This window comes from Phycodurus eques, chromosome 14, assembly GCF_024500275.1.
Source record: "Phycodurus eques isolate BA_2022a chromosome 14, UOR_Pequ_1.1, whole genome shotgun sequence".
Classification (NCBI taxonomy): domain Eukaryota; kingdom Metazoa; phylum Chordata; class Actinopteri; order Syngnathiformes; family Syngnathidae; genus Phycodurus; species Phycodurus eques.
The window spans coordinates 5342608-5367089 of record NC_084538.1 but is presented as its reverse complement, the minus strand read 5'-3'; the positions used below and the strand labels follow the sequence as shown (position 1 = coordinate 5367089).

General features: G+C 42.1%; 1 protein-coding gene across 6 annotated transcripts in view; it reads left to right on the top strand.

The window, feature by feature from the left end:
• numb (NUMB endocytic adaptor protein) overlaps positions 1-24136 on the top strand; it is a 39086-nt gene extending 14950 nt beyond the window's left edge. For 3 of the 6 annotated variants that reach the window (XM_061695619.1, XM_061695620.1, XM_061695621.1), the window contains exons 2-11: positions 3803-3939; positions 9372-9446; positions 14848-14880; positions 15261-15335; positions 17762-17902; positions 17975-18179; positions 19619-19921; positions 20073-20216; positions 21325-21531; positions 22462-24136. In XM_061695619.1, coding sequence (XP_061551603.1) covers positions 3814-3939; positions 9372-9446; positions 14848-14880; positions 15261-15335; positions 17762-17902; positions 17975-18179; positions 19619-19921; positions 20073-20216; positions 21325-21531; positions 22462-23147 — 1995 coding nt within the window. In that variant the 5' untranslated portion in view covers positions 3803-3813 and the 3' untranslated portion in view covers positions 23148-24136. The remainder of the gene's footprint in view (positions 1-3802; positions 3940-9371; positions 9447-14847; positions 14881-15260; positions 15336-17761; positions 17903-17974; positions 18180-19618; positions 19922-20072; positions 20217-21324; positions 21532-22461) is intronic. The other 3 variants (XM_061695622.1, XM_061695623.1, XM_061695624.1) reach the window with 3 other exon arrangements.
• The last annotated feature ends 346 nt before the right edge of the window (positions 24137-24482 follow it).

The following is a 24482-nucleotide window of genomic DNA, read 5'->3' as shown; positions in this document are numbered from 1 at the left end:
AAATGCGCAATATAAATTGCGCCGCTTTGCTTTACAATAGCTAATGTGGGTCTAGTATTAACTCTTGAGTAATCGCCGATACTGATACTAAGTACCGAGACCACTGGTACTTTTGATACATACATTTTCAATTTGCACAATGACTGGTAATTGTGAACCCGAGACCTTTCTTTCTTTCTTACACAGTTGGAGATTCGCCAATCTTTTAAATCGCCGCAGTGTAGCACCAACTACTGGCGAGGAGGACTTACTCAATGGCAGAATTTTTGGCCTTAATTATCAGTGGCTGGTATTGGCACCCGTCACATGTACCCGATACCTTGAACTAAGAGCGGTTTCTGCCCGATACCTAGTATTGGTATTTGCCCAGCCGTAATTTCGTGGCTTGGCCAAGAACAAGGAAGTACAGGGATCCATTTATTTGGGCTTTCAGCGGTAATTCAGAATTCTTCCAACGCCAAACTGTTTTTGCAGCTCCCTGATGCTTTTTTTGGTGCAAAAAGCTTTTAAGAGCAAAAAACATTTGCAGATGAACTAGGGGTGTCAAACAAAGAACAACTCCATTTCGCAAAATACATGAAGTAGATGCGCTTTATTTGCTTCAGTGGACCATATAAAACGAGCTGGCGGCCGGATCTGCCCCCACCGGCTTTGAGTTTGACTTTGTTGGTGTAAACAAAAGGCCACGGCACATTGGAAAAATAAGCCTGAACCAAAACCTTTTATCACGCTTCATGCTTCTCTCCCTGACTTGCTTCCTTTTTTCACAGGTGTGACTGAACAGGTCCTCTCGCTGCGTGGCCGACGGCCAAAGCGCCTCACATGATTCATTCCGATCCACCTGCCAAGCCCCAATTTTCACCCCCGCGGCTAAATCTGTTTTTTGTCTCGCTGCGCATCTTCGTCTTCGAACAGGAAGGAAGAGCGCACCGTCATCCTGTAACTAGCAAATGTACTTATAATCACTACGACGCCACAAGGGAAGTGTCGCTGTGTAGTAAATATAACCAGGACCGTGTACAAACAGGCTCTGCATGTTGGCGGCGACACTACACAGAGGTCTAATATGATGTGACCTAAATAAACGAGGGAGGTGCGAGGCAACGTGAACGTCTTGTTTGCAAACACTGGACTGTAACGTGCTTGTGCCGCCGCATGCGAAGACGCTGGCATGTATGTCATTTGCGTAAATGTTGCAGCTTCACAACCTGTAAGAATGCTAATTACTGCTTTCTTCTTCATATATCCAAATAAGTGTACATCCTCAGTCTTTTGGTTTTCTTGCTCTCCACACACTGGAATGCACTGCCGATTTTCACTCCCACCATCTTAGCGTCGCTGTAGGCACACAGCTCAAAAGGGGCGTGTCGTATATACCTATACATATCTGGTGACTGTTAACAGATTTACGTTTCTGGTGCAAAACTGTTAAGAGTCATTTTATTACTATTTTTTAATGTTTTCTATAGGTCCTGGGAAAAAAAAACAGAATTACGTCAAGAAACCAACAGAAATGGCGAATGCTTTTTCGAGAACCAAAATTTTACTTTGGGGATGTTGTGGGAATTGATCCTCCACGAGTTTGCAGAACGTGATGACGAGTACAAGTGTGTGTACCTTAAATGCAGAATCCTGTTTTTCAGGACCTCAACATATGGTAATCAACCATGATTGTCAGGAAAAATACATATAAAAACATGTTGTTTTTTTTAGGCTGACGAGACCAAGCAGTGTATCCTGCTAGTGGCTAGCCAGCTAGCTGCTGTGTGCTTTTTATCAAAGGTAGCCTGTTTTCATCCTTGCACCCTATAAGAAAATAAAAAACTTCCATAAATAATGATTCAATTAAAATGTATTGCTCATAAAAGTTAAATAAAAATTGTATCAAAATTCATTTTGTTGTTGTTTTAATGTTGCTTGTCCAGTCCTGTTTCCACCCAATAGTACCGTTTGTTTCTGTTTACTATGCTATATAGCTATTAGCATGTGCTTGGTCAAAAGGAGTGAAGAGTACCACATTTCGGGTTCCCTGTGTCAGGATACCAAACACAATGTTTGGTGGCTAGACATTGTAGCACCAAGAATGGAATGGGAAGATAAAAGTCGCCTTTTTCTCAAAAAGCTCCAAAATGTCTTGAGATATCCTGTGATTCCACAGTCTACCTTTGGTTCTCCCACCCCCTCCTCCAAGTGAGATGTTTGATGTGTTTGTGTGTCAGGGCCGAATACTCCATTGTGCAGAGCTCCGATCTGGCCAGGGCAGATAAGAGCGAGTGTCTCACCTCAAAAGACCAGCCCGCCTCGCAGAATGGGTTTCATTATACAAAGAGGCTCGTTGGGTGTGTGTAGTTACTACTAGGTGTGTGTGTGTGTGTGTGTGTGTGTGCGTGTGTGCGCGCAGACACTCAACTCCCTTGGATTAAAAGATCTCTTAATTCCCTCAGATCCCTAACCGCTCAAAACGTTAGCGGCTAGAAGACGCCGGAATGCTACGGCTCAGTGACTTCTGCTCCCCCGGTTACGAGTCGCCGATCCAGACATGAGCCGGTCCTTCAAAGATGGCCGCACCTCTCACTTCTCATTTGGATCAGCGGATTTTTAATTGGGTCTCTTTGGTGCCTACTACTCTCCCTGCAAAGTCGAGAAGAGAATCATGTAGAGCAGTGGTTCTCAAAGTTTTTGCGCGAAGTACCTAGTGCTGGGTGATATGTCCTAAATTGGATATCGTGATATTTTTCCTAATGTCAATATTCAGTATGACTCGATTTATTGTATTAAAGTTTATAAATGTATTTAAAAAAATTATTTATATTATAAAGCAGAAGATGTATTTTCCAATGAAATTGTTTCAAATTAGTTTGATTTACCACAAAATGCATATAGACAGAAGATGTCCGCCAGCCAGAGGTTGAGCTGCACTGTATTTGTTTACAGAGTAAACATTTCTTGTTGCTTTACTACTATGTTCCGTGTGGGAACTTGGTACACCTCTGTACTGTACCGAAAACATCTGAATACAAATACGTAATTTTTTGACGAGCTGTCCGCGACCCACCCAAAATGGGTCCACTTTTGGGTCCTGACCCACCAGTTGTGAATCCCAGTTCTATACTAAATGAGGTAACACTCAAGTCACCCATGAATCCTCACGTTTCATCATTAACTGTGTAAAGCTATTATTGATCATGCCACACACTCATTCAGTGAGTCTAAAGTTTTATTTGGCAGCTCAATATCTATTGATCCAAGAGTAGTAAATGTGTGTCACATCGCTGTCCCGTGACATTGTGTCAAAACTGGACAAAAACATGTAAAAAAAAATAAAAAAAAAAAAATAGTGTTGTTTTTGGAGAAATGCCGTCAAAGTATGGATACTTTTTGTAAGCATGTTTTTTGTTGTTTGTTTAGCTTCTCACACACGGACATAATTTGTAGTGGCTCTGATTGGATTTTCCGTTGGCTCTCAACTTCACAATGATTGTTTTTTTTTTTTTTGGTTTGGTCCTCCCTGGGATTTGCTTTATTTTTGCTAATACGAAACAAGATTTGCAAAGTCTGCAAACCATACTATTCTTTTTTTAAATTAGCGCCACTCTGTTCTTAGGCAAGCAGGGATGCGCTTTTAACTACGGAAGCTGCAAAAACCTTTTTCAAAATAAAAATTGTCCTGACAAATAATTATTCGCCTAACACTCGCACAAACAAACAGAACATACTCATTTCTTTGCTAACTATACTATTTACATCACTGCTGTTTGTGTCGCGCCCCCACTGACGTTGCGCCCGCTCTGACCTCCTGCAGGGAGCTCCGCGATGAACAAGCTACGGCAGAGCTTCCGGCGGAAGAAGGACATCTACGTGCCTGAGTCCAGCCGGCCTCACCAGTGGCAGACTGATGAGGAGGCGGTCCGTAGTGGGAAATGCAGCTTTGCGGTCAAGGTGACACTCGCTCACACACACACACACATACACACACACACACACACACACACACACACAGAAATTCCTCCACCGCTGACCTTATTGTGGCACATGCACTTCCTCTGAGAGAGGCGCTTTGTGACTCGGGGATGTAACGTGTGATTAATCACAAGCCTTCAGAAAGTTGCATGCTCTTTGCAGTCTGGATAAAATGTTGCGTATTGTGTAAGCGCATGAGGATGATGTGATTGCCCTGCTCTCGTTTTACGAACCCCAATTCCATTGACGTTGGGGCGTTGTTTAAAACTTACATAAAAACAGAATACAATGTTTTGCAAATCCTTTTCATCCTATATTCAATTGCATACTAAAAAAAAATACACTACAAAGACAAGAATGTTCAAACTGATGAACAGTGTTTTTTTTTTTTGTTTTGTTTTTTTTTGCTTTTTTTTTTTGTTTGCCAATATTGTCTCAATTCTGAGTTTGATGCCTGCAAAATGTTCCAAAAAAGATGGGACAGAGGCAACAAAAGACTGGGAAAGTGGAGGAATCCTAAAAAATTACCTGTTTGGAACATTCCATTGGTGAACAGCTTAATTGGAAACAGGTGAAGGAGTTCACCTCTGTTTGGCATTTGTTGGTATTTTGCCCAACAAAATAAAAACAAATTAAAAAAAAAACATTTTTAATGTCATTTATTTTTGTGAAACCTGTATTTTCTAAACTTTATTTTTATAATTATTTTTTTTCTACAAGCACTCGTCATTTTAGTCTCGTGGCGGCTGCAGGTGAACTGACGGGCGTTGGAAGCGAGAGTTGACTCTATTTTGACAACAAAAGTTGTCTTGTGCAAACAGAAGCGCAACAGCTCGCTTCCTCTCATCGCCATAGAAATGAAAACTGGACCATCAAGGACAAAACTGCGGTTAATAAAATATGGAAGTGAGCAGGTTGCCTTGATTCTGATGTGCAAGAAAATGAATGAAAATGACAAATTTACACCATGCCTCAATTAGTCAAGGGAGACATACAGTGGGTACGGAAAGTATTCAGACCCCCTTAAAATGTTCAGTCTTTGTTATATTGCAGCCATTTGCTAAAATCATTTGTTATTTTTTTCCCCTCATTAATGTACACACAGCACCCATATTGACCGAAAAGAACGGAATTGTTGAAATTTTTGCAGATTTATTAAAAAAGAAAAACTGAAACATCACACAGTATTCATACCCTTTGCTCAGTATTTAGTAGAAGCACCCTTTTGAGCTAATACAGCCATGAGTCTTTTTGGGAAGGATCACACCTGGATTTGGGGATCCTCTGCCATTCCTCCTTGCAGATCCTCTCCAGTTCTGTCAGGTTGGATTCGGAACGTTGGTGGACAGCCATTTTCAGGTCTCTTCAGAGATGCTCAATTGGGTTTAAGTCAGGGCTCTGGCTGGGCCACTCAAGAACAGTCACTGAGTTGTTCTCAAGCCACTCCTTGTGTGCTTAGGGTCATTGTCTTGTTAGTAGGTGAACCTTCGGCCCAGTCTGAGGTCCTGAGTACTCTGGAGAAGGTTTTCGTCCAGGATATCCCTGTACTTGGCCGCATTCGCCTTTCCTTCGATTGCAACCAGTCGTCCTGGCCTGCCACCACCATGCTTTACTGTTGGGACTGTATTGGATAGGTGATGAGCAGTGCCTGGTTTTGTCCACACATGCCGCTTATAATGAAGGCCAAAATGTTCTATCTTGGGCTCATCAGACCAGAGAATCTTATTTCTCAACATCTTGGAGTCCTTCAGGTGTTTTTTAAGCAAACTCCATGCGGGCTTTCATGTGTCTTGCACGGAGGAGATGCTTCCGTCGGGCCACTCTGCCATAAAACCCTGACTGGTGGAGGGCTGCAGTAATGGTTGACTTTAGAAAATGTTCTCCCATCTACCGACTGCATCTCTGGAGCTCAGCCACAGTGATCTTTGGGTTCTTCTTTACCTCTCTCACCAAAGCTCTTATCCCCTGATTGCTCAGTTTGGCCAGACGGCCAGCTCTAGGAAGGGTTCTGGTCGTCCCAAACGTCTTCCATTTAAGGATTATGGAGGCCATTTTGCTCTAAGGAACCTTAAGTGCAGCAGAAATATTTTTGTAACCTTGGCCAGATCTGTGCCTTGCCACAATTGTCTCTCTGAGCTCTTCAGGCAGTTCCTTGGACCTCATGATTCTCATTTGCTCTGACATGCACTGTCAGCTTTAAGGTCCTATATAGACAGATTTGTGGCTTTCCCAATCAAGTCCAATCAGTATAATCAAACACTGCTGGACTCCAATGAAGGTGTAGAACCATCTCAAGGATGATCAGAAGAAATGAAGAGCACCCGAGTTAAATATGAGTGTCTGAATACTTAAGGGTGTGTGATATTTCAGGTTTTCTTTTTTAATAAATCTGCAAAAATTTCAACAATTCCATTATTTTCTGTCAATATGGGGTGCTGTATGTACATTAATGAGGAAAAAATAAACTTAAATGTTTTTAGCAAATGACTGCAATATAACAGAGTGACATTTAAGGGCGTCTGAATACTTTCCATACCCACTGTATGTGTTTAAACTCAGTTGCTAACCAAAAAAGCATCACCTACATGTAAACATTCTCTGATGAATTAAAGTGCACGGTCTTACCATATGTTGTATGACGATCATACGTGTTATAAAGCATTTTAAATAAACAGTTTCTCCCCCCCCAAAAAAAAAAAAATATATATATATATATACACACACACACACACACACACACACACATACCTTGATGGTATGCTTCAATTTTTTGCCTTTAACATGAAATAACCAGAAAAGCAGCTCTGTTGATTGTTAAACTTGATTTTCAGCACGTAAGTAAAATCTTCCTGAGTGCTTGTAAAAGCGGTGCTAATGTCATCCCCTAAATCCAATGGAGGGGAGGAGAGGGGGAACAATGCAAAAAATAAATTGCTCAATTCAGATTTGTCACGGTCCTCTTTGTGCTCTTTTGTGCTCCTTGTGCTTCTGCGGCTCACGCTTTGACACTTTTATTTTTTTTCCCCGTCACTGCCTTGCTGTTCTTCCCCTGCAACCGAACATGCTACTCTCCCCCACCAAACCTACCCGCGCCTTCCCGAGGCGCCTTCAGAAAGCGTAACGTTGTGTGGGATTGGAATAGTTGCAGTGGAATTATCTTCCCACTGCTACACCGAGGGTCGACCATTCGGCAGGGAGGAGAGTTGATCTTGGCTTCTTGCGCTTCAAGTGGGAGCACGGTGCATGGTCTGCTGTGTTTCAATGAGCTGCCATTCATGCATCAGAGTCACGCTGACATTTCGTAAACATCTTACTCACCGTTCAAGGCCATTTAAAACAAGTGGTTTCATTAAAATTCGTTGCCAGGAGGCCAATGGATGGAGATGGATGCGGTGGGAATGGCAGAGTAGTTCACTCGCAAATTTGATTGCTCACGTTGATTCTTGATTTTGTTTTATTCTTAGTCGGTTAGTGGCATACAGTGGGTACGGAAAGTTAGTTTGGTTAGTTTGTTTGCTGTTTGGTCAATAAATTAGTTGGTTAGTTCAATTTATTTGTCGGTTAAAACTTTTGTTGGTTGTTTTTTGTCTGTTTGTTAGTTTAGCTCTTTTTTAGTTAGTTCATTCATTGTTGTGTTTGGTTAGTTACTTTGTTTGGTTTTTGATGATTTAAATCAGTTGGTTAGTCGTTAGTGAGTACAATGACGGTTGGATAGTTTATTGGCTATTGGTCGGTTGATTAGTTTGTTGCCAGTTGTTAGTAAGCTCATTATTTGGTAAGTTTGATCTTTAGCTAGTTGTCACATGTAGGACGTGACTACTACTTGCCAACACTACCTGCGTGTGTTAAGAGATTGTGTCGGCCTGTGAAGGACATTTAAGTGAGGCATCTGTCACGACCCCCCCCCCCGACGTCCAAGCCCCTTTCGATGCTTCTGATGGTCCTCTCAACCCAAGGCCGCTTCGTCACATCAGCGACATCCTTGTGTGCAAACGCTCTGACTGTGTGCATTATAATTCACCGTGACTCACTACCGTGGCGTCACACTCTGGAAATAGCGCGGCGGGTGGTCCGCTGAGGGTCGCCGTCACTTGCTGTGTATCTGCGAGGAAAGGGTAAGGACTTCCTCTCGGCCTGCACAATGGCTGCTGGCGCTCCCGGGTGACACGCACAAGAAGGGAGGCTGCCGAAAGCCCGTCAGAGGGGAAGGCTCGTTCCTGACGCTCTGTGCCTGATCCTGCGGTGCAGCGCAGCCAGAGGAAACTTGGGCAGGAAAAGTCTTAAGGAGTTGGCTCCGTCTCATGTTCATGTGCAAAAGTGCAATGTCAGGTCACCTTTAGAGAAGAATGAAATTAATGAATCTCTACATATCCTTTAAAGTGGAATTTAGTTTTTCCATCCTCTCTGTGTTTGTGTGAGACATGAATCCAAACTTTACATAAAATAAATCATAATTTACATCTCACATCTCTGCAAAAAAAAAAAAAAAAAAAATGTCAACAAACGTTTGACACTCCACAATCGGAAAGGTCCCCGCAGCAGAGCTTGTTGGTTGGTTAATTTATCAGTTTAGCTCCTGTTGGTTTGTTGGTAATTTTCTTCTTTAGTTAGTCAGACGTTAGAGAGAGCAGTTTCATGCAAACATTGTAGAGGGGTGACAAGCGGTGCAGAATTTCGTTGCAGATCCAGATAAACGTCTCGATCTATTTTCACCTTTGTTTGTTGCAGTCTGCTTGCATTGGGACCAAAAGGCGCAGTGACCCAAAAGATCTAGTAGATGGAGCCGCGGTGGAAAGACTGTAATATGCGTCACTGCAACATTTGGGACTGGAGTGGAACAGACAGTGAACGTCATGATGGATTAGGATTGTTCTGCCAAGTGCCGTTCTAGTTTGAAACGTTATATTTTCCTCTGACGTGCACTGTGCAAATTTCCTGCCATGATACATCTACTCCCCAAGTGCTGCGTGAAAGAGACTATGGTGTTTTAATCTGGGATTAGGATTAAACATATTTTTGATAGAGAACACAAGATGAGACACTGTGTTCTTTGCCTATTGTACTCAGGCCAGTCTGCTTAAGTCTCTTATACAAGCCCTGACTCTTTTTCATATTTCACGTAGGCACTCTTGCGTGTGCTCTCGCTAAATGTAGCGACTCAATTTTGTCCCTCAGTCCTCCAGAAGCAGCAAGGGATTGTCTGAACTATGACTGACCTCGTGATTGTATTTAGTTATGTGTATAAATCAGTGGTGCCAACATGCCAGTGGCGAGAAAGACTCACTGAAATAACCAACCTCATTGCGCACTTTTATTATCACGGCCTTATTTAATCTTGCCGCACCTCGGGAAGCCTTTGCCGCGCCGTTACTCACTTTTCTGTGTGTGTCTGTGTGTGGTTCTTCCCGCAGTACTTGGGACACGTGGAGGTGGAGGAGTCGCGGGGGATGCACATCTGTGAGGACGCGGTCAAGCGGCTGAAGACTGTACGTATTCCTGGGACGTATTCCTTTGTCTTGTCAGTGTGCATCACATTTTCTTTGCTGGTGTTTCCCGCTTAAGTGACTGTTTTTCGTCAACTACCACGATGTACCAACTTTCTCTTGAGGTGTCTCTTCCTCTCTATCTCACTCTTTCCGGTGCATTAATTCTACGAGGTTCGGTCGGGGAGAAGTGTGGGGGGATGTTGTCGGGCGAGATCCCCGCACCGGTCGTAAACTCAAAGCTCGGCTTTGGGGGATCTTTCTCTCTGTGATCACAACGTGCGTTCAGGATGATTAAGGCGTCACGGTCAAAGTTTACACCCTGTGATGTGATTTCACCGATTTTTTTTATTTTTGTTATTTATTTTTTATTTTATTTTATCATTATTTTTTTTATTTATTTATTTATTTCTAAATATAATGCATTTCTGAATATTATTGCTGAAAACATGCTAAGACTGAGAACTATGTAGTACTGAATTGTGGAATTATTGCTCTAAATTGGTTTTCACTATTTCAGTTTTCCTGATTGAGTTAATTTTTTTTCTTTTTCTTTTTTTTTTCTTTTTTTGTTGTTGTTGTTGGGGGTGACCGAGACATTGCCTGGTGAACCACCTTGGGTTGGACATGAGTCCCCCAACCTCTACTGTATAAGAGCTTGAGAGGCTCTGTTCGCATCAGTGCTTATCCAGCATAGTTGTGAGTTATTTATTTAGTAGTTATTATTACTAAGGCCAAGCCTGCTACCTTGCGTTGGGTCTTCTGGGCGAATTGGTCTCCGCGAGATGGCGCCCTGGTGAGAGCGCAAGCAATATTTTAGTCTTCTGAGACGCCGTGACGTCTCCTCCAGTGAGATGGTTCCTTTGGGGATGTAAAGGCCTAAGAAAGATGCTAGACAAAGTAGCATCCATTTTCGTCATGGTAGTAGTATTTGATTCACAGTTGAACTGTTGAGTTGGACATTGCCGCAGTTGGGATTCAGTGCCAACAAAGCTCAGGGAATTCCTGCTTTAGGTGTGGGCGATTAGCTTTCCATCAGATTTCAAGTAGAATCATTGCCTCTTTTACACAGAGTACGCACAAAACCTGACTTTGTATACAATTTCTATGTAGAACCCAGCAAAAGGGGCATTTGTTGCCAACAAAGTTCAGGGAATTTCTGCTTTGGGTGTTGGCAATTAGCTTTCTGTTATAGTTGAATCAGTGGCCTGTTTTATACAGGGATTGGGATTCTGTGCCAAAGAAACTCAAGGAATTCATGCTTTGCAGGTCTGCCATAAGCTTTGTTATATTTCAATATATTTGGTAGTTTCTTTTAGCAAGCGATCCCCCCCCCTCCCAAAAAAAAACAGTAGTTTGATATGCCTTTTACACAGAACTCAGCGATAAGGGTATATCAGCCACTTTTACTTATTTTACACAGAACTAAGCGAAGGCGGGATATTGCTGCATTTGGGATTCATTGCCCACATCGAGCCAGGAAATTGCCGGGTTAGCTGGCCACTGTGGAAGATGCTTGTGTGTTCTTTTCTGCATAATTCCTTTGCACACAGGCATCATCCCGCCTCTGTTTCTGATGCTACCTCAGAAGACAGAAAGAAAGTTGGCACATTTGAAAGCATTGTGAGTGTATTTAAGTGGACAGTGGCACACGTAAATGTCCGTATCAGTCAGAACACAGACACACAGTCGTATGGCCTGAGAGGAGAGAGCGTGTGTGTGTGTGTGTGTGTGTGTCCACGTGCGTGCATGTGTGAGAATGTACACACATTCATAACATGTATGAAAGACGAAGAATCACACACACACACTCGCAAGTGTAGAATTTCTGCGCAATATCCCCCACGAGCACACAAGCAGTAGCAGCACGTACGCGTCGACGCTTGATGAGGTCACATGAAGCCCGAGGCCGCACGCTCTTTTATCGAGTTGGCGTCATTGGACACCACGGAGCATGCAGTCTTCCTGCTGGCACTGACTGTTTTTCTGCCCTCGACCTAATGACATTATTGTGGCTCGTGATGACGCCTGGAAACCCAGCTGTGGATGTACAGTACAGTCATGACAGGGGTTTGTGTTTGTGCGTGCTTGTTGTGTGTGTGTGTCCATGTCTATTTGTGTGTATGTGTAACTGATGCCATTACATTTACTACCTTTTTTCCAGAGTGTAGAAATAAGACGAGTCTATTTAAAGCAGGCATTTATTGTTTTTCCAAGTGGCTAATGCGCAGTTACAAGGTGCTGGTTCATCCTCATTGATGCTTTAATGTGCTAACTTTTGTCATTACGTTGTTGCCTATCTGGCGATCTGGTCTTCCCAATGACTCTATTGTATTCCTGGGAGTCGCAGTAGTTTTATCATGACTCTGTGTCCTGTGACTAACCGACGTCCACGCTGCCCCTGCTGTGATGTCGCTTCTTGTACTTGGTTTTAGTCTGGGTCCAGGTTTGTGTTAAAACTATCAAAGGACCGATTCTATTTTTGCTCTTGTTCTTAACCTGCACAATGAAATTGTAGCTACTGTACAGAGAACCAACACAAAAAAAGACTATTATAATATATATACCGAAATTGCTCATTTATCCACTCTTGAGTATAATGTGCACCCCAAAAATCAGGCAAACCCTTCTACCTTTCTGTAACGCTGCCATCCAATTTGCTGCTATCCATATGCTCAAAACATGAAGTGTTATTTGTATTTTATTTGCTTTTTCAAAGAAATATTCTGATCTGTGTGCATGCATTGATGTAATTTTATTTTTTTAATCAAACGTTTGTGTGCCTGTGTCGGGACAGTCTAAAACACTTAAAGTAAAAAAAAAAAAAAAAAAAAAAAAAAAAAAGCTTAATGTGCGACACCTGCGACCAATTGTCACCAAAATATATGTGGATAATCTTTCCTTATGTCCACTTCAACCTATGAAAATATCAGAACGAAATCTCAAATATGTAGAATTTTATGGACGTTAAGCCTTTTCCTCTCCATTTTCTCTATCACTATAGAGAAAAAGCTTAATGTCACAACACTGCGACCAGTCATCCCCCAAATTTATGTGGACATCCCTCCTTATACCCACTTCAACCTCTAAAAATATCAGAACAAAATCCCTAAAATTCGGGATTTTATGGATTTTATTTTTTTTCCTCTTTAAGGCAGGATATTTCCACACTTGGAATTCAGTGCTAACGAAGCTCCATTAGAGTCCTGTTATAGTAGAATCAGTTGCCTCTTTTACATGGAGAACCTGCAAAAAAAAAAACAACTGAAGCGATTAATGGAATAATTCGATTGCAAATAAACTTGAAGATATTGCTGCAATTAGCATTCAATGCCAACGATGTTCATGGGATTCCTTCTTGGCGTGTCAGCATTTGGTTTTCTGTTATAGTAAAATCAATAGCCTCTCTTACACAGAGAACCCGCAAAACAAATTGATGATTTATATGCTTTTTACACAGGACAGGCTAAAAAGTTTATTAGAGGTCGTAAAGTGGTCTAATAAAGTGTCCTTTTTACCTACTTTACCTCTCAAACCTCCACTTTCCTTCCGACCCACAGATCATTCCCACTTTCATAACTTAAAAAGCTCAAATATTGTATTACGTTTTGTTGGTGTGTTATATTTTTTTTGTCTTTTTAAGCAGGTTTAAATTGTGGTGTTGTCCAGAAATGCTTCAATTCCAACCCCGCCCCCTCCCATTTTCCCAGCCTTTTAAGTAATTTTCCCACCCTTGACCCTCAACTTGGCTAACCACAGCTAACCAGTAGCCATCACCATCATCATCTGCATGTGTCACTAACAAGCTGACTTGCTGGTTAACATGTTAAATCATGCATTAACACGACTCCGCCCCCGGCCGCCGTGTAACAGGAGCCGAGTGGCACGGCTTACCGGCGGGGACCAAGGAGGGAGGAGGGGATTAAAGGTCTAGAGTAAAGACTAGCCTGCATCTGGTTTCTTTTGGGCGGCCTCAACTTGACCTCCATCACCCCCACCCCCGCGCCTGACTGATCAACACTCAGAAATCAGATTCACACCACCTTTGAGTCTGACTCGGAATCACAGTAAACCTTCCAGATACGGTCTTTCTATTGAAGACTTTTCCAACCACTACTACACAACTAAAGCTGTGCGATATAACGATATATACAATATTAAAAAGTCTATCGTACAGTGTAATCTTTATCATTTGTATGGTTAGCTATACCTTGCCACTACTTAGGGAATCCTCTGATTTATTTTCCTCTGCTGAGTAATACTTTTACTGGATAAATGTTAAGTGTATTTGAATGTTACTTGAAGCTCTGTTTTGTATTGATTAAAATCTTTGCACTTTGCTGGATTCCTTGAAAAATGGTTGTACTATCAGATATTTTGAATGGTAGTTATTCAGCCACTGGATCTTTGCTTTATTTTTGTTAATCTTTTGTCAGTTTAATTGTGTGGTCTATATAAAATATGTATTTTCTAAATAATTTGAGAAAAGATAACAGACAATTTCCATTAATGTATTTATAAGGTAAAATATATCAGGATATAAAATTACCTATATGGGATATGAAATTGTGTCCATATTGCACAGCCCTACTAGCGACTACAATTCAAAAAAGTGATTAGCGAGTTAAATTCTTGCTAAGAAACAGATAACACGAACGGCATCATTTTCAAATAGTTTTCCGTATGACGAGAAAGGAGCCCAGTGGAAGGCAATCACCGAGTCGATCATACTGAACATCACCGAAGACGTGGTGCCAATTTATTCGTTGCAAAAGCAGTGATTTATCCATGTTAGAAACGTTTGACCCAAGGTATGTTCTTCCAGGCAGCCAGTATTTGCCGAGTTCGCCTTGCTTCACCTGTAAAACTTTACATGAGTAAACATAAGAAAGCTGGAGGGAGTGGGACTTGGTGACAGACATACTAACCAGCCTAGCCATGCACTTTGATGGATTAGTTTATGATGTTAAATTGTTGAACATTTGTTGTTGTTGTTGTTGTGATGGAAACAAATAAATAATCAAGGCTTTTATTTTAAGGCCAAATTGCCAAGCCCTAGGTTCCACACAATAAGACAGACCACTCTATGGTCAGGACTGGTTGGGTTGGTTTCATTCTTTTGAGCGCTATCTGTCCAGGCTCCACCTTCCTACTTGTTTTTATGGCCGTTGGATGATTTGCGCACCTCTTGTGTGTCTGTGTGTGTGTGTGTGGTGCTACTAATACTGACCACAATTAGCATACAATTGGTATCATTCATAAACAGTCAATCAATAATCAAACAACCCAATCCAACTTCCCTCTCCTTCCTCCTCATACGATTCTTCCAGGTAACACTGTCATACTTTGTCCACCCCATCCCTCTCACCTGCCCCATTTTTTTTTTTTTTAAACAACCATCCAGGACAGGAAATTCTTCAAAGGATTCTTTTCCAAAGTAAGTTGCTGATTTGTGTCCAGTCCGAGTGCCTTTTTCTTTTCTCTATCTCACGTTTTAACAAGTCACCCTTTTCAAGGCCAGACAGGTCACACACACACACACAAACACACACACCGGTGCATGTGCTTGAGAAGGTGGGAAGGGGTTTAGACCAGGGTGGGGCACTTGTGTGTTAACATGAGCGTCTACTACGCACGCACGCACGCGCACACAGTGGTCATTGCTGTCCTAACCAACAGGGCACCCGAGCACCAACCTTCTCATTCCTCTCCTTCTGTTTGGCTTGTCTGGCACACCAACTTTACTGTGGATCGGCAGGGATATTTTTGTCGGCTGAAACGTGTCTCTTGTTGTTGTTTTCTTTTAACCGCACGTAGGCTGGGAAGAAGGCAGTGCGCGCCGTGCTGTGGGTGTCGGCAGACGGTCTACGCGTGGTCGACGACAAAACTAAGGTAAGAAAACGCACCGGACAGTAAGGGTGGACGATGAATAAATTTTAGCGATTAATTGCTGGTTTGTTTTTCAGGATTTTTTTAATAATTTTTTTTTTTGCTTGCTTACAGCACTTAATGTTGCAATTTTGCAGTGGCGTATCTGAAGCTCGTTCGTAAAAAAAAAAAAAAAATTGGGTTCGTAACATAAAGCAAAAAAGCAACCATGCAAACGCCTCCTAACTGGGGAAAGTGTAAGTTGGTTCACTTAAATCGGCGCACTTCCAAATTTTGGGTCGAAGTCGCCTTTCCCCACCTGTACAAATGTTTTGACAAAATTGACATTTTCCAAGAGGAATCACTTAAATTTTCACATTGTCTGTATTTCTGCGGAATTTGATGAATGTTAATGCTGGTTAAAAAATATATATATATTGAAAAAAATTGTTTCAAAGATGGATTAGTATCAGGAGACAAGGAACAAATCCCAGGCGGGGAAAAGCAAAAAGCAAAACTTGTTTTGATTGACATTTTCAGGGATTTTATTTTAAGATGCCCACGCCCAGCCGTACGTGACAGCCTTCAGAGGACCATTCATAAACTTTCACTTGAAATAAAATGTTTATTTACCATTAGCATTGGTTAATATTACAAAAATCAACAAAATGGTCTTTCCCCATCTGCAGTTGAGTAAATACATGTCCGGGCCATTACTTACAGAAAATAAGCTCTGCATTATAGTCGAGCACCTGCAGGAGCAATATCACTTTCAAATAATTTTAGACTGACATCTGTTGGAAAAATAATAAATCTACTTCCTACAACATCTAGATGTCACCTGATGAAGAAATACTTTACAGTTATAAGAATAACAAAATTAAACCAAACCCCAAGAAATGTCATGAATAGTTAGCTAAATTATAAAAATAACAATACTAGCTCAACATTTTGTTTTAAAACACCAGTGTTTAGTCATCAGTTGAAGATAAACAATGTCAATACTGCATATTATAAATTTACTTTAATTTGAATTTAAAAAACAAACAAAACAAAATAAAGAATGACAACTTTGGATTTAGGACACCTGTACATTGTCAATGGATGAAGGAAAAATAAAACTGAATATCAGAAATACTGCATTATCAAAACATAATTAAACCATATGGAAGAATTAAAAGTAAGGTATCATGATGTAAGAAGATATATGTTGAAGTTGCTATTATACCTTATTTTGCTCATATACCATTGTTCTCTCACATGAATACAACAGCTAGCACCCCAAAAAGATGTTCAATCTTTTAATATGCGGAAAAATCGGGAATCTATTTGGGTAGGGAAAACATGGCAGCTAGTGCCTCATCACAAGCCTTGTCAACCCAAGCATACCGTTGCACTTGTGCTTCCACATGAACACAACTGCCATAGATCCCCAAAATTATGTTCAATAGTTAATTCAAGGTTCTTAAAAAAATTGCTAATTTATTACACAGTCATTGATTAAAATGGTTGCGAACGCATCACGATGATGACCCTTGCATTTCAAAGTCCAAAAGCCGTGCACATCAAAGTTGCGGTTCGCCAAGCCCCGTGACCGTACAAAAAGCCTTTACTATGTCACAAAATCAAAACTCCTGTGTAACGTCATCGTCCAAAAGTCTTTCTTTTTAATTTTTAAAAATTTGTTTAGCAAGCACTCAAGGCAGATAAAATAGAATGAACACAGCGCTGTGATGGCTAGTGTTGGCCCTGTTGACTGCCACCCCTGCCCATTAAAGTCCGTGGTTACATAACGCCACCGATCATACAAAATTTTCATAAAAGGAAACACCTGTGATATGTCATCTTCCAAAACAGTTTTTCAAAGGTAAGCGACGCAATCAACCCAACAAGCAGATCACAAAAGGCGGAAATGAATCACCTCACGCGACTGCTCTCTGCAAGGAGGCATTACAATGATCGAATTCAACAAAACCTACACAAATTTAGCTAACCTCACTATTTTTACCTTGTTATTGTCTCCCAAAAATGTATTTAATTAGCTAGATCCAGCCCCAACCAGCTGTTTTTGCCTGCGGGAACTCTTGCTTGAGTTATTAACCAGTGATTGCAGCCATGGATTTAACGGTTACTACATATGCCAGTATTTTTCATGCTCCTCTTGGGTGAATCGATAACCGACGTTTTAGACCTCGCAGAAAATGTACACACAGGAATATTGCACCCTGAGCATTTGGTGTACAAAATGGAGGGATTTATGGATGTTCTTGGAGGTTATTTCCATCCTCTCTGGCCTAGATATTTCATTGGGGGAGAGGAGGACGTGTGATAGAATTATAATTTTTTTCAATGATTAACACTGAGAAAACGGCAATTATTATTATGATGATGAAGCAAATCATTTTAATCTGATGATGGAGGTGACTGACGACGATCCTTCTGTTCCACAGGACCTGATCCTAGACCAGACCATCGAAAAGGTGTCATTCTGCGCGCCGGACCGGAACTTCGAGAGAGCATTTTCGTACATCTGCCGGGACGGGACGACGCGCCGCTGGATCTGCCATTGCTTCATGGCCGTCAAAGACTCTGTGAGAACGCCGCACGAGAAAGAAGATATTAATATATGACGCAAACATGATCATTCGATGCCGTACATGTAGGGGGAGCGGCTCAGCCACGCTGTGGGCTGCGCCTTCGCCGCCTGCCTGGAGCGCAAGCAGAAGCGGGAGAAGGAATGCGGCGTCACGGCCACATTTGATGCCAACCGGACCACCTTCACCCGCGAGGGCTCCTTCCGTGTCGCCACGGCTACGGAGGCGGCCGAGCGGGAGGAAGTTATGAGGCAGCTGCAGGACGCTAAAAAAGGTGCGTGTCTAGAATCGCCCACTCCTCCTGGGAATCTGGGATTGTTACTTTATTTGGCTGCGGAAAGATTCCACTTGAATCTCTCTTATGATCACATTATCAAATGACTGATGATTTTCCGAGAACAATTTTAAGGTGCCCAGAGGACATTGACTACGACGTTGGTAGTGGTTGCTTGAAGGGAAGCGGTCACATGGAAACATTTACACTATTAATACTGACCGTAGATTTCCATTGACTGAACTGCTGAGTGGGGGGATGTGTCTCTTTAAGTGAGAGACTTTTATTTGTACATGTTTAAAATGACTATAAAATTTTATCAGTATTTAGTATTGCATTTATTTTTTTGTTCATTTTTTATTAGATAGTTTTAAATTTGTACTTTTTGTTTGCTATTTTATTCATTTATAATTTTTGCTATTTAAATTCAGTATTTATTTAATTTAAAAACATGCTGTTTTTTGTTTATTAATTTGAATTGTATCATGTTTTCCTAGTTTTGTATTACCTATCTTTTTAAATATGCAGTTTTATTCAAGTTACTGTATTTATTGATATTTATTTTTATATTTAGTAGTTGTTTTTTATTTTATTGTTTTTATAATTGGAAAGTTTTTTATTTTAATTTTTGGACTGGTTAGCACATCTGCCCCACAGTTATGAGGACCGGGGTTCAAATCCCAGCCCCGCCTGTGGGGAGTTTGCATGTTCTCTTTGTGCTTGCGTGGGTTTTCTCCGGGCACTCCGGTTTCTTCCCACATCCCAAACACATGCAGGGTAGGTTGATCGAGGACTCTAAATTGCCCATAGGTGTGAATGTGAGTGTGAATGGTTGTTTGTTTATATGTGCCCTGCGATTGGCTGGCAACCAGTTCAGGGTGTACCCCGCCTCCCGCCCAAAGATAGCTGGGATGGGCTACAGCACGCCCGCGACACGAGTGAGGATAAGCGGAACGGAAGATGAATAAATGAATGAATGTTTGTTTTTATGCAAATAGCTGCACAAAATGGTGTAAATCAATGATAGATGCCATATTTTTGTGTAACCACTTCAATTAGAGCTAATTGAATCCAAGGTGGTGGTGTAAAAGGCAAAATTATAAACACTCTGCCTTTGGACAATACTTCAATCATTATCCTGTAATACTTCAATAATACTTAATGCACACAATTATGCAAATTAAAACTAAGGCCACAAGGTTAAAGTTGCAGCAAAGTATTCACAGCACTTCACTTTTTCTATATTATGTTATGTCACAGCTTTATTCACAAATGGAATAAGTTCTTTTTTTTTTTTTTTCCCCCCCAAAAAAATTCTAAACACAACACCCCACCCTTGCTTACATGAAAAGAGGAATGGGTGAAGCTTGTGGCATCACATTCAAAAAGACTCGAGGCTGTAATTGCTGTTGTCACATCATCCACGTTGTTCACGACAGCCGAGAGCGACGCCAAGGTGGCGGGGAACTCCTCCGACGGCGGCGTGATCAACATCTCCGCCATTCAGTCGGGCGGCTCGCCGTCGCCCTCATCCTCGCCGCCGCTCCCGCTGGCCGCCCTGGGCCCGCAGGCCATCCCCCGCCGGCACGCCCCCGCCGAGGCGTTGGCCAGGCAGGGCTCCTTCCGCGGCTTCCCGGCGCTCAGCCAGAAGACGTCGCCCTTCAAGCGCCAGCTATCGCTCCGCATGAACGAGCTGCCCTCCACCGTGCAGCGCAAGTCGGACTTCCCCATCAGGAATGCGGGTGAGACGGGGAGCTAAGTCCACACACATGGACACGAGCGCACACACACAAACATAAACACACACTTGGATACAGAGACATGCACTGACACACGCACATGCATACACACTTTGACTGTCATTGTAATTTCGTCCCCCTCACCCACATGCAGTGCCCGAGGTGGAAGGAGAGAACGACAGCATCAGCTCGCTATGCACTCAGATTACCACAGCGTTCAGCGGACCCCCGGAGGACCCCTTTTCCTCTGCGCCTATGCCCAAAGCACTCACCTCGCCGCAGTCGCCTGGAGCGCCAGGTAACCATCGACCTGACATCCAACGTGAAAAGTTCATATCACCTTGGCAACAATTAGCAGTATTATCCCCACATTGCGTCAAGAAATTCATCGGAGATTTGCTCATAATATAACACATAACAAGGAAAAAGTAATTAATAATGCTCGAAATACTAAAAAAAAAATACCAAAATAGTTTTACCAATAAATATACACCAATATTAGATCTGAATTGACAAATAAAGAAAATACATAAACATTTGAAGAATTATGAAAATAATGTTGCAAAGAAATACATTGGGACAAATTCCCCCAAATATTAGGGCAAAAACTTAAAAAATAAAAAAAAAAGTAGATATACCAAAATATTAGACAAAATATTTAAAATACACAAATAAAAAAAGAAATTACCGCATCAGCTTGCTGTACACGTGTACTCCATATATAAAATAATTACAAAAAATTATTATTAGCAAAGATATTGCAAGAAAAATAACACAAATGGAGAAAATACACACATTACAACAGACAGTAAAAAAATAAAAAAAAATCTCAGATACAAATATTTAAGTGATTAAAAAGATATTAAACAGAAGTAAAAAATATTAGATGAAAAATACACAAATTAAGAAAATACACATATTACAATAAACCTGTTTGAAGGTACAAATTAGACAAAAAAACACTAAATGAAACAATACACAAATATAGATGTAAAATACAAACATGAAAAAATACAAAGAATTTCATATGAAAAATACTTAATTCATGGGAAAAAATACACATTTTGAAAATATTTTTTATTTATAAAAAAAGCGCAACTGTAGATGTAAAATACCCCCCACCCAAAAAAATTACACAAACATACAATGGAAAAAATATGGGCTGTACCTTGGCTTTCTTCCGCCATGTTTCATAGCACCATAACATTCATCATTCATTCGTCGTCGTCTTCGCTTTTTGGGTTACGTTCGCTTACAGTAAAGCGTAAAATATTTCCTCCCAACCTCTAACACAAGTCTTCCTTGTCTTTTTGACATTTAGTTCTTTTTGCTTGTTTCTTGTACACTTGATTGACATGTTCCAACTCGCATGTCTAACATTGAACCGCCCTCCTCTTTCTCTTCAGCTGTAGTCAACAGTTGTGCTGCCACTGCTACCGCTTCCCTTTCTGCTCCTCATCCTCTTCCTCCTCCCCCACCTCCTACTGCTGCTGCTGCTGCTGCTGTTAATCCTCCAGCGCCGAGCTCAGCAGCGTTGGCCCCCGCTCTACCCGCTCGAGACACTAACCCCTGGGCCAAGACCCCCGCTGGGGTCCCGGCCCCTGCGCCACCCGGTAAGAGGACAAAAAAAGCATGTGCTAAACAATGGAGGTGTTTGTGTGTACAGTATAACTATTCACAAATAGAGAAAAAAAGTAACTGACACCCCCCTAAAAATGTTTTAAGAACTGCCAATGTTAATTGTACGTTAAACAATGGCTCCTCCGCCGCATGCAAGGTTTGTCTCTCAGTCAAGATGCATCACGTAAACATACGTTCTGTGCCCAAACCCGTAAGTCTAAATATTTGAAAATCAAATCATCTTTCCCCAATTGAAAGAATGGAAATGCCTTTAATCTGTTACAGCCCCCCCCCCCCCTCAAAACCAACCATCGGGTGTGTTTTTTAATAAGGAAAAATAGGAAAAATAAGGAAAAATAATACTGAATAATATTGTACATTTTAAGAACATAAAGTGCTTACATGTAAATGACGTAAAAAAATTGAACAGTTTGTGCACCATGATTTAATGCTGCAATCCAATTAATTGTGCTGCTCCTTTCTTGCGCCATTTGTGTTATGATATCTGTTGTTTCTAACATGTAAAAAGTATCAATGCTAACTGTTAGCATGTCAGTGGCGTCTTGCATCATTTGTTAGCATTAAGTGAAGCGGATTTTCCAAAGTCAGTTTCATATTGTTTTACAAATCTACTATTGGTCTCCACGTCATCTGTAAGATTTACACATTACTAACCCATTCAAACCAATGAAAGTAGCTTGAGAACAAATCTATAAACTCATTCACTGCCAGTCTTCTCAGTTAACATGGATATTTGACTTCTAAAGCCGTCAATGGCAGTGAATGTGTTAATGCTCTTGACCTATCCGTTAGACACAGCCACCCCCATTCCATGTCGCACCTTTTACTCTTAACCGTGACTCAGTGGAAAAAACTGTTAAGTGTGAAAGGGGCAAATGAGTATTTTCATTTTCTCCAAACAGGAGGTGATTGGTCATCATCCACTCCCATCATCATCGTCCCACCGATGTCTTCTCCGGTGTTGCCCTCGCACAAGCGCACCCCCTCGGAAGCGGAAAAATGGCTGGAGGAGGTTTCCAAGTCTGTCCGGGCCCCTCCACCCAACCCCATCCTGGCGACAGCCCCACTGCCCGCCGCGCCGTTCGCCGCCCCTGTGGCGCCCTTACCCCAGGTGGCCTATGCGCCCCTGCTACCCCCGCGCCAGACTGCTTTCCACCCCATGTCCAACGGGCTCTCCTTCCCGCAGCCCAGCGTGCCTGTGGTGGGCATCACTCCCTCGCAAATGGTGGCCAATGTCTTCGGCTCGGCCGCGCAACCCCAGCCGTTTTCCTTCCCCGCTCCCGTAGCGCCCCCGGGTGTCGTCGTCACGGGCCCCTTCATCAAGGCGCCGCCGCCCGGTGTCGCCAGCCCCGGCCCCGCTCACCCTGCCAATGGCAGTGGGAGCTTCAACGGGGCGAACAATTGGGCCGCTCTGTCACACCTGTCCCCCCACTCCTCGCCCGCGGTCGCCGCCCCGCAGCAGCCACAGGTGGATGCCTTTGAGGCCCAGTGGGCGGCGCTGGAGGGGCGCTCGCACCAGCGCACTACGCCGTCGCCCACCAACCCCTTTTCCACCGAGCTGCACAAGACCTTTGAGATCCAGCTCTGATGACTGTGCCTGAGGAAGGGATGGTCTCCATGTTTTGGGGATGCGGGGCAGCGGTGGTCGCGGGGGGCGGTGGCAGCGGGTGGTGTCAGCACAGACCCCCTGCCCCCAAAATAACATGCTGCTGTTCTTCACGGGTTTCATCAGCATTGTCTGTGCTCGTTTGATTGTCCTGTGCAAATCCACTACTACTACCACTGCCCCCCCTGCAAGCCGCTCCTTACCACGCCCAGCCCTCCACCCGCTTATGCCCACCATCCTCACCTAACTGGAAGAATAAAGCAAGACAATGCCAAAATGTTTATTTTTATGCATTAAGTATATTTTAAATAGCTTTGGATTCCAAGCATCATCTTGCCAAAGGCACAGATCGCGACAAATTAGCATATATGTATATTATACATAATGTATATTATACCCAAGTATATAAATTTATCTATAAAGAAATCTCACAGCAGTGCTCATTTTTAATGTGATGTAAAGAGATTTTGTGAAGGGACAGCTGCTTTACTTTTTTGTGTGTTTTCTATTTTATTTTTAGTCTTTTGGTGGTCGACTGTAAATATGACAGTCATTGCAGCAACAATCAATGAGGACCTAGCGACAGCAACGAACGGCGCGCTCGCTTTTTAATCTTTTAGTTCACTGAGGGGAAATTATTATTATTTTGGGACACGTCGTCTCCCACGTATCTACCTTTTAAAAAAGTAGTGGATTCCTCACGTTTTGTGTTTGCACAAGCAGTAATAACGGAGGTGAGTGGACCTCCTACATCGGCCCCGCTGCTCAAGAGTTACAGGGAGATGACGATAAAGCTAAACGAACGCTTTCCATCGCTCGCTGTCTGTCGTGTTTTATTTTTTATTTTGAAATCAAAACCTGTGAATATAATCTTTTCTCTGATCTATTTTTTCATTTTGTAATTATTTCATGACTTTATTCCACTTGTCTGGAGAAATATTGAAGTTAAAAGATTGAATAAATGATGGTGGTAGAGGAAAAAAAACGCTGTGTGGACGTTCATTGGTAAATACGTAGCTATGATTAATTAAGATGCATGTTTAAAAACAAAATGTTTGTCATTATTATGAGTATCGCTCGTGCTTACCATGTCCGCCTCATAGTTTTTAGGTTCTGGGTTCGAATCTCGAGTGTGCATGATCTCCCCTTGCTTGCAAATGTTTTCTCCGGGTACTCCGGGTTCCTCTCATGTCCCCAAAACGTGCATGAAGACTCAAAATTGTCCAAAGGTGTAAAGGTGAGTGTGAATGCTTGTCTTTCAAATCAAATTTGTCTCACTTTTCATACATTAAAATGCAATACAACACAAAAGTGCTT